This window comes from Chanos chanos, chromosome 14 (assembly GCF_902362185.1).
Source record: "Chanos chanos chromosome 14, fChaCha1.1, whole genome shotgun sequence".
NCBI lineage: Eukaryota > Metazoa > Chordata > Actinopteri > Gonorynchiformes > Chanidae > Chanos > Chanos chanos.
In genome coordinates this window covers 19,453,283-19,464,297 of record NC_044508.1, presented here as the reverse complement: position 1 = coordinate 19,464,297, position 11,015 = coordinate 19,453,283, and the positions used below count along the sequence as shown (strand labels likewise).

The following is an 11,015-nucleotide window of genomic DNA, read 5'->3' as shown; positions in this document are numbered from 1 at the left end:
CCTGGTTCCTCACCTTTTGGGTTTGTGTGGTCTGAGATGTGGAGGTCAGCGGAGTCAGACTGTCCCGTGGACTTCTCCTGGCTGTCCGGTCCCTCCTCTGAGCTCTGCTCCTGGACTCTGTCCTTTTGGACAAGGGGAGCCTTCTCTGGAGAGTATTGGAAAGACGAGTCAGGGACTTCGGGAGTGGCCACCACAGGGTCGGAGGAGATCATCATGTCCTGGGTGGTCTTCAGAGCTCGCGGGAGGCGCTTCTTACTGGGTGGAGGGGGGTCCAGCCGGGGAAAGGAGTCGAGAGAGACGTGACTGTGAAAGACGGGACAGCAGATGGTTACACATAATGTTAACATTGGGCACCCACACAAACAGCAGTGGCAGCACCCACTGCATATGATCTCATCTGCTGGAATCACTTTTAATTCCGTTCTTTTTCTTGGTCAGTGGTCACTTGCTTTGGAAATTCCAGCAGGAGTGTTGGATCAAAAGATCCATGGAGTCTTGTCTACCTTAACCTTGGCACAACTTAACATTCAAACCCATAGTCATGCACCTGCAGGAGGGAACATTTTATGAGCAAAAGTCTGAGCTTCAATAGTTACTGTGGTCTAACCCTGTCTCCCCTCTGGGCTGTGAAAATATACAGGAGGTTCTTCAGAACATAACAAAATACGTTGAGGAAGAGCCATTCTTACTACAGAGCAAATTAAATACCCTTCACATTAGAGTTCGTCTATAGAGGGATGGGAGGGATGTTTAAAGGGCAAATGAAAAGAAGGAGAAAGAGAGATAAAAGTGTGGAGGACAGAGGGGGTGATGGCACTGAGATTCATTGGGCTTTCTCCTCTCTTTTTTTTTTTTTTTTGGTGTGAGCGTTCGGCAGTGGCTGACAGAATGATAAATGGAGGTTGGGGAAATGGGGGAGAGTCTTACTCCCTCACACCCTCAGTGATGAAAGGAGAACAGAGCAGGTCTAATGCCACCATTCTCTTTTCACTTTTTCTCTGTTGGCACTTTCTCAGGTTTTTCTTTTTGAAAAAAGAAAGAAAAAAAAAAAACGTCCTAGCTTGCAGATTTCTAATTTGCTGTAAAGTTAGAGTGTTTCGTTTAAAGGAAAAATTCACCTGGAGCCTAATTATTTTCCACATTTGAAGAGGAACTCACAAAATCCGTAACTAACACGGTTAAGCAATTAATACTTGCTCCATCTCTCTCCAAATTACCTGAAAATTTAAAGTCACAATTCTGGGTCTTTCAAGGCAAGCCACAATTATTGTTTAACTTAATGAATTATAAAAAAAGTTTAAAAAGGGACTTTCAACATTTAAGCTTAAGAAAGACAAACTACTCATCTTTATAAACCTTTGACAACAACTGTGGTGCAAAAAACACTCACTCAAATTTTACTAAAAGGAGCCCCCCACCCCCCCCCCCCCCAAACAAACAAAAAAATCAAAACAGGAACAAAGAAAAAAGCACATATCTCCATGGTGATGATTTTGTATCAGACATGACAAAAGTTTTAACTCAAAGTACATACAGTGATTTCTTTCTACAGCAGGGATGCAGACGTGACCAGATAAACCTGTTCATTTTGATGACATACACAAAGTGTACAGTGTTGTTGGTGCAGAACAGTGCAGTGTTTAGTGTTATACTGGAGAGGCCTGGAACTGTGTTGGGTCTCCAGAGGACAGTCTAGGAACCAGACCACACTGCACTCTCATTCTCTCATTTCTCTTATAAAATAATTCTCTGATGCAATTATATCAAAGGTATATTCAGCCACATCCCTTCAAAAACAAGTTCATTTCCATAACGGCATTCAGGGATGGAGGAGAGCGTTTCTCTGAGGAGTGATAAACTTTGCCATGTGAGAAATTCTCTGGCTGAGAGATGTCATCTGCTCAGACGTAAGGCAGACTCCGCTTTGTTGCCAGCCTCTCTCATATCACGACAGAGTTTCAAACACACGCTGGAGTGTTCACATCCAGGGCAGAAATGGATGATGGGAATTGGAACAGTGAGAAATGAGATGACAGCTTTGTGCAGCACGAGTGCCCTGTCTGAGACAGGAGCAGAATCTCTGATCAAAATGATCACTATGGGAAAGCAGACATCTGATCCAGCTCCCAACACTACTGCAGAACTCTCCACAGACAAATCCCAAAACAGACCCCCAGCAAACAAAACAAGAAACAAACAAAAACCCAGACCAAACCAAACCAAACAGAACAAAAACCGTGTTTTGTTACATCCAGTCTAAAGCTTTAGCTGTTAAGCATGTGCAAAAAGATCTCTAATCAATTATTTACACCAGTTTATTTATTAAAAACAAAAAATGCCTCTCATCTATTTTTAAAGGGTGTATAACCCAATTACTCTGATCGCTTTCACTGAATTTGCAATGAATTTCACACAGACGACTTCAGAGCAGTCTGACCCGTTTACCAGCTATAACACCAAAGCACACACTCAGCACATGATATGCAATCTACATCAAGACTAATCTTCTAGTTTTATGACAAGTGTTAGCTACAATAACTACTATCCCCGGCATAAAATGGCCATGACATGTATGTTTAAACTGAGACTCTCAGAAAGTGTCTGTGTCTATACATGTGTATTTAATGTGTGTGTGTGTGTGTGTGTGTGTGTGTGCGCGTGTGCGGATGTATGTATATGTATGTGGATGTTTATGTTTGTGTGTGTGTGTGTGTGTGTGTGACTGCATAATTACCTGTTGGCTGCACCACTGTTGACCATGTCTGCCATAGAGGACCACACAGACTCAACGTTTTTGTTGACCTCTGTGACCCCGATATCACCCAGAAGACTGGCGTCTTTCCGGCGGAGAAGGTCGTTGACTTTTGCTCCGACAGCTTTGCCCAGGTTTTTCAGGTGCTGGCTACTGCCCGTTTTCTGGGCTGACGGGTCAGCGGTGCTGCCTGGGGTGCTGGCACTGCCCATGGAGCGGCGGGCAGAGGAGGGGCCCTGTCGAGAGTTCTGTCTGGGCTGTTCAGCCACGTTCGAGTTCTCAAACATGCTCTGATCCACTGGAGAGAGAGAGAGAGAGAGAGAGAAAGGGGAAAGAAGCAGAATACATTAGAGAGGGCTTTAGATGTCTGTTCATTCCACTATAGAAAGAGAGAGAGTTTAGAGAGAACTCTAAGCCTTGTAAAGCATTTTCAAAGCTTCTGAAAATGCTTTAGAATGACATTTCACGCTGACATGGACAATGGTCAGAGCAGCACACATTCAGATGACATGAGAAGGATTTCACAACTCTGATGCAATTCCTCCTTCATATTTTATAACACTTTGGATGGTAGAAGCTGACATTCACACGAATGATATGTTGCCTAATGTAATTCAGCAGCAATAATAAAAGCCTTCAGATGTTTAAAAACAAGTTCAGCTTCTGAAGGGAGAAACACATACAGTTCTAAGAAATGGAACGGCAAAGTGGCATATACTGCTAACATGAGTAACAGACAATCTCAAAGCACTGAGAGGCTGACCAGTAAGAGGATGAACATGGTGCATGCGGAGAGTAAGGTCACCCACAGTAAGTAACAATGAGATCTCAACATGAGCCATGAAAACAAAACAAAACAAAACAAAACAAAACAAAACAAAACACAATGTTATTTCCAATGCTTTTTCTTACCTCAGAAACAATTTCTCGGAAAGCATTTGAGTGAGACAGGTAAAGAGATAAATCTTACTGTATGCAGGTCTTTGTTTATATTACTTATCACAAATACATTGAATTGAAACATCTAATGTGGCTTTTTTTTTTTTTTTACCCATGGGTCTGAGATTCATGCGCACTAGGAAGCATGAGAGCGGTTACCTGTTACAGTCTGCAGCAGAGGCTCAAAATGACAGTCACCTTAAGACAAGGCAAAACAGTCCATAGACATCTAATCAACTCACTGGAGAAAAGAGATTTGACGTTTTATATCCGCTCCTACTCCCGCTGCTCCGAGACATTTCTAAAACTGGTTTGTACACATTAGTGTTGTACCTAATCTTTTGCTAAAGTGGGAACAGAGGGAATTCAGTTCAGCAAAAGCTATTTGAGCTTTTTCCCCACAGATAGTGGAAAAAGAATTTTGTTTAAATTGGAGAGAAGAGGAGAAGGAGCTGGAGGAAAAGCATCTCATTAGGCTGTCACGTTCTTTTTACAGAACATAAACGGAGTGAGTTGTTGAGGCGACGGTGGTTTGTGTGGTCTGCAGCCGTCTGACTCTCTGCATGACAGCATGCCTCTCAGATATTTGTCTGTGAGGGAGAAGACGTTGAAACTCCAGACAAACGTCTGCCTGGCTGAGGCCTGAGAACACAGACGCGCCGAGAACATTTGCATTTCAGCCGCTCCGGGCCATCTCGCTAATATAATAGAAGAAAGGACTGTTAGTGTCTAATTTCCCTCAGCCTGACAGGTCAGGCTTTTTCAGACAGATCTACAGGAGACACTTTACAGTACATAAAAAATGACTTCTCCAGGTTATCCTCTTGGTATGTAGGCTCACCTCTTGTCAAATCCATGTGCAGAGATGAAAACGCTGTAATAATAAATAATACAGAAATCCTGGTTTGAAAAACACCCCTGATTCAGCCAATCAGGGGCTCGATCGTTCTCTGCTGAACTGAGTCAGGTGTGCTAGAGCAGCCAATCAGGGGCTCGATCGTTCTCTGCTGAACTGAGTCAGGTGTGCTAGAGCAGGGAGAGATCTGAAGCACACGGTGCTGGGGGCCTGAGTTTGTTCAGAGTAATTCAGATTAAACTCTACTCCCTCACACTGTAACCGATGGAGGAAACTGACTAAAAACAGTTCTCCTGGGATAGAACAGTGAAATGAAAGCCTTATGCTTCAACAAGGAGGGAGATGACAAATCCTCTCCACTGTAGCCGCTTTTTTTTTTTTTTATCTCCAACCCTCGAGATTCAGAACATTGTTAAAAGGAGCGTGATGCGCAGCATTTTGACAACCATGGAGGTTCTCGGCAGACGCACTCAGACAGCAGAAGGCTGTGGTCTGAGTCTGGCCTTTCATTTGATTGCACCAGGGCCACGTATCGATCTCCCAGATCCAGGAGGAGAGGAAAGCCACATTTCTGATGCCTTGATGCTCCATCAGTGTGGCAAGTGTCCAAGTCAAAATGCATGGCAATGCTACTGCTTTGTGTGAATTTCACATTGCAGAGAGAGGTAGCTCTGTTACATTGGGCCAAACTGCTGTCTGGTACATACATATATATCTATATATCTATATCTGTATCTATAGCTATATCTATCTCTCTGTCTCTCTGTCTCTATCTCTCTCTCTCTATACATATATATATATATATATATATATATATATACACCCACACACACACATAAACTGTGACAGGCATTGTTAATTCTTGTCTGGTTCCCTGTTTCCCCTCTAAGTCTCTAGGATTTGGGACAAACAGTGGTAAAAACATACACATAGTAGACTGGGCTGAACCAAAAGGCAGAGTGTAAAACACATAACCCTAGTTCTGCCACTGTAACCCAGGCCAGCAGTGTGGCTGACATGGCTGCTGTTGTAAGGTAATATAAGAGCCGTTATTCCATGCCTGCCTCTCTCTCTCTCTCTCTCTCTCTCTCTGTCTCTCCCCCTCTCTCTGTCTCTCCCCCTCTGTCTCCCCCCCCCCCCCCCCCCCCCCCCCCTCTCTCTCTCTCTCCCCCTCTCTCTGTCTCTCTCTCTCCCCCCCCCCCCCCTCTCTCTGTCTCTCTCTCTCTCTCTCTCCTGACAGGAAAGCTCTGGAATCTACAGTTAGCTATTTTGAGGATTCTCAGACTTCCTCTGTTTGCTTTACACACGCACAGTTTGAGTCCTGCCATCCTGCCATGCAAAGGCATTTGGAGAGGGTCTCAGAGTGAATCCTGCCTGGATCACTACGCCAGCTCACGGCACAGACCTTTATCCAGAGATTTTCCCTGTCTGAGCTGACTAACGCGCCTCTGCTCCCATGTCAGGGTAGACAGCTTGGGACACACACGTTACACAAGCACTGATTACTAATAACCTGTTTCTCAGCTGTATTGAGTCCTCTACGGAAAAAGAGAAAAGGTTAGTAAGTTTTCAACATTCCCTGTAGAGAGGAAAAGTATATTAAATTTTGTTAATGTTTAAAAAAAAAAAGGGAGAGGAGACATCAGAGAAGGAAAGACATTTTAGTAAAGTCACACAAAAGATTGTTATAAAGAGGAAAGAGAGAGGAATAGTTAGAAAAAAAACAGAGATGTTTATTAAGCCAAAGCAAGATCAGTGACAAGAAGTGCACTTCCACTCCATAGATAATTTTGACCTTTTTTGACCTCTGTTAATTACAACATAAACAACAGTAGCTGTTTTAAACAATTTGGCAAACAGAAATCAAGGTGGCATGGGTGAGAGGTCATGACAGTGGGGGATACCGAAGATATTTAGGCTCCTGACATAAAATAAAAACTCTAAAATGATCTGTCATTCAACAGTCCTGCTGAGTTCACACACATGATTAGACATGCTCCACTAACCACCATAAACTCAACCACAAGCTCTTCATTTTTAAGATTAGCAATGCTACTCACTGAATGCTGTGAGTTGATATTCCAAATATACTTTTGTAATTCTAAACTCATTTAGACTATGACATTTGAGCCATGTCATGTTAACTGGAGGTCAGCTGTCAAGCAGAAGACAATCTTTCATTAGAGACATCTCTTTGCTTGGGATACACACACACACACACACACACACATGCGTGCACACGCGCACACACACACACATGCTGAGCTGACAATGAACTTGAACGATGCTTTTCTCAATGACGGTTCAATTAGCACTGAAATCACTTGAGCTCATTTGCAATGCTGTCAACAGAGACAGCTACAGAGAGAGAGAAAGAGAGAAAGAGAGAGAGAGAGAGAGAGAGAGAGAGACAAAGAGAGAGAGAGTGAGAGAGAGAAAGAAAAAGAGAGAGAGAGAGAGAAAAAGACATCATTCAGCAGTGACTGCGCCGTATGTTACTGTTATGGTATAGCTTTCCGAGCTGCGTGCCATGCAGCAGTGGGGAATGCTGCTTTTACATCGAACAAGTCTGGCTTTCACTCCGCATCCCCTCCATTAACCCAGTTTCTGATCGGGTACCATTAAACAGTCTTTACTATTAAAAGCCTTGATGAGTATTTTGGGAAAATAACCACTCTTTTCGTCATTTAGCAAAAGCTCACAAGAGAGACAAAAATACATCTCAAAAATATATGCTATGAGCTGCATGAAACATCTACGGGGCTTTTTGGCCTCAATCCATTAGTGGCTTAACGAACTTTAGAGATGACCCTGAAGATATAGCGGTTGTCACAGTAATTAGATATTAATGAATCTCCTTAATCTACTCACAGACTTATGGCCAGGAGTATTTTAGGCCTATCTGAGAGTCATAACTAGTCAATCAGAACTTGTGGAGGGTGAAGTCCAGTATGATGAATGGGTTACCAGGCTAAAGGTTCATTCTGATGGACTTATGGCGGGCATGAACAGAGTCGCTAACCCACACTCTTCAATCTGTTTGGACAGAGCCACATTAGTGCGTGAGAGAATTCATAGGTTGCACAAGAAGCTAGGTCAAACATCAATCTTTCATGACGCCCTCTCCTGGAATCATAAATCATTAACCATACGTGTGCTGGGGGGAGGGGGGACACAATCAGTGACATTTCTCCAATCTCTGCCTACTGCCGAAACCTTCCAGTCACAGAGGTCAGGGGACCACACTAGCTGAGTGGAGCACATGTGCAGGTCGCAACAGGATTAGCAGAGGTCTCCGTGTTATTGATCCTACCCTGACACAAACAAACTAGAGTCCTACCATTGGGCTGTCTGAGACAAGCCCATTAGCCCCGGGTTTCTATTCTTGGCTCGCAGCATTGAGTGTTTCTCAATGACGGGACAAGAGATTCAAGATTTATTCAAGATTCAAGAGGGACATCCCTCCACTGTGGAACTGGGAGCATGAGGACATGTGACACCAGTGTCCCTACGATGAGGTTTAAAGGCTAGGTGTGGGGTTTGGCATTTTGGTGGAGGCCCAAGAGAGAAAGGAGCTCTTCTCCCTCCAGGATTCAAATGCACGTTGAGGAGAGCATCAAGCAAAGGAGAATAATGCCTATATGAAGAGGATGAAGGAGAAAGAAATACCCTAATAAATGGGTCGGTTCTGGTGGTTTTTATGAAAGCTTAAGATTTATAAGACAAACTCACTTTTTGTAAAACATGGAATCCTTACAAACTGTTGGCTTGCTTTTTATCATTTGCTTGACAGAAACTTTAAAATGTCACAAGTTGGGTTTTGAATAAATATCTAAAATAACTCAAATATGAGATTATTTGGAATGGCTACACTTTTGTCAGAAAAAAAGTGGGGGGGGGGGGAATCACTGAACAACAGATTTCTCTGGTTCATCACACTAACAGCCTGAGACAAAGTGATTTTTACAGAGACATAAATGTACCTCCTCAGACATGAATTATGTATGCCGGGGGAGCGGAGAAACAGCTTGCCACTCTGGAGAGGAGAAACAAAGCTACAGACAAAACGATCAGGAGTCACAGGGGGAATGGCGAGGTGGGAGATGCAGTTGCCAGACATATTTTTGTGCCTCCATTCTCTCTGGACTCCAATCAATATTTAATCCACAGTTTCACCCCAACTGTGTCCATCTGTGCCACCCTGTCATGGAATGTGAGGGACTTTCTGGGCATCCACGGGCATTGACCCTGGCTTTCTGTATCAGCTACTCCACACTGGTCTAGGCCAAGGTGTCTATTTAACTGGGTTGTACTAAAGAACAAATTAAACAAATTAAACCCTTCATTTAGCTTAACAGTAAAGGCGCTGAACTTATGGTGTTTTTTTTGCACTGTAGCTAAAGTCAGACACGGGCGGACTGATCGATACAGTATTCTTTCGTTTTCTCTCTTCCATGTTAAACTAACCAATACATCATTAAGGCACTCCTTAAATCTGATTGGATTAGAGGTGTGTTTTGTTTGAGACGGCACAATACTTCAAAAAATGTACCTCACTGACGTGGACTTTAGGAGGAGTTTTCAATTCCATGGAGGGGCTTCCATTCGGGCAGACTGGAGACTCTGATCAATAGAGCTCTTTTCAGGTTCAGCTCATTACATGGACACTCCAGTCCTGAATCAAGTCACTGAGCCTGCAAAGTCCCCTGGGCCCCGTGTTAACACGGGGTGCCAATATTTTTGACCTGTGTGACTCAGAACTTCACGATACAGTGCTCTCCAGCAGAACCACTGAGAACCACTTTAATGCACTCAATTCTACGCTTTATCGAATAGAAGTAGAACAAGATTAATTACTTTGCCGACCTCTAAATTCATGGAGAGTTAAGCAAAACTAAATCCAAATTTATACCAAAACTTTAAAAATAATAATAAAAAAAACCCCCGAAGCTTAGGGAACTGTTTGATGTTGGGTGAGGACAACACTAGAGTCGGGCATATCAGCTTCCATTTCGGAAGGAATAGAGTTGGCAGCTGCTTATCTACAAGCAGAGAAGCCTGTTCTAAAAGGAGACATCCAATTCTTATATGCTTTCAGTCAGGATCCAAGATTGTGTTGTTAGCTGGTGGTGATAGGTTGACATCTAAGTCATGTAATGTAATCAGAGAATTCCAGCATATCCCTGAACACGGATTCCTGCGGTGACAGAGATGATGTTCCTTATTTTTGTCAGCAAGTCTGTGCTGCACTGAGGGTCTGTTTGTTGCCTTTTTTGACAGCTGTGTTGACAGTTTGCTAACTAAATAAGAATGTAAGGGGTGTGTTTTTTTCCTTTGTAAAAAAAAAAAAAAAACCAAACTTAATAATAAGTAAGCAGTTAAAAAGAGTCAATACTACTGCAAAGTAGGTTGCTGTTACTTAATGATCAATCAGTTTACCAAATTAATTATCTATCCAGCTCTCGGTCTATATATAAAATGAGTATCTTGCTACTGCGTAATCAAAAGGTGCTTTTTAATTAATGACCTTGGATGATACAGAAGTTTTGGTAAATTTTTAGTCACATATCATTGTTTTTGTGTCACCTCCTCCTTCTGTTTTCCATAAACTCTACTTAATTTCTCCGTTGAATTACAAATCTTATTATGGATGGGTAATCCAACTTTTCTATCTTTGTGTCACTGCTACAAAACTTGGAGAGAGAAACAGAAGTTTACAAAAAAAAAAAAAAAAAGGGTCCAGACACTCCCTCAACAGTTAACTGAGACACTGCTCTCTGCAGGACTGGATTTGTTAAGCCTCAAGTCCCGTTTCATTAAAATGGCTGATATCTGCTGAGTGAGTTTCTCTTCATCAAGAGATCAGCACAAAGCCTGGTCTGACATTATCGTTAGGAGTTTTTATATGACTGGCAGGCTCCGCATATCTTTAAGCAATGTACTGATCTTTTTTTACCCCACAGTGCCTTGTCAGGGATTCTGTAATGCTTGTGTGTTTAAGGGAATGACCTGCATTAGCCAATAAAGTTGGCAGCTTTAATGAAACTATTTTACTCATAGCAAAAAACAAAAATCATTAAAGTGCTGCTCTTGATGTTGTTCAGCCAGTTCATGTGCAACTTTCTCTCTACCTTGCTATCATTTGATTAAATGTAACATTAAAAATGCCTGACATGAATTCTCACAGATTATTATTTTATCACACACACAAAAAAGACATCAGTCAGCTTCTACTTCAAGCGGACATTATCACACCGGCCGTCAAACTGATGCTGGTTGATGTGGTTGTGTGTTGAAAGCTAGAGAAGTCTCATCAGTTTCACACAATCCACTGTGTGGTCACTGACGGCCAGAAACGAAACGGAATAAAACAACACACTGCCAGGACACGTCAGTCAAACATGTCAATCAAACACGCTAAAGGAGAGGATATGAAATTCATAACCTTCAGCTTACTCTGCTGGGCTC

General features: G+C 42.6%; 1 protein-coding gene across 1 annotated transcript in view; it reads right to left on the bottom strand.

The window, feature by feature from the left end:
* The window catches only part of c6h1orf226 (chromosome 6 C1orf226 homolog), a 3,340-nt gene extending 301 nt beyond the window's left edge, over window positions 1–3,039 (bottom strand). The window contains exons 1-2 of the mRNA XM_030791135.1: window positions 2,735–3,039; window positions 1–303 (exon numbers count right to left, since the gene is read on the bottom strand). The exon at window positions 1–303 is cut by the window's left edge and continues 301 nt beyond it. Of these exons, the coding sequence (XP_030646995.1) occupies window positions 1–303; window positions 2,735–3,039 (608 nt within the window). The remainder of the gene's footprint in view (window positions 304–2,734) is intronic.
* Between the last annotated feature and the right edge of the window lie 7,976 nt (window positions 3,040–11,015).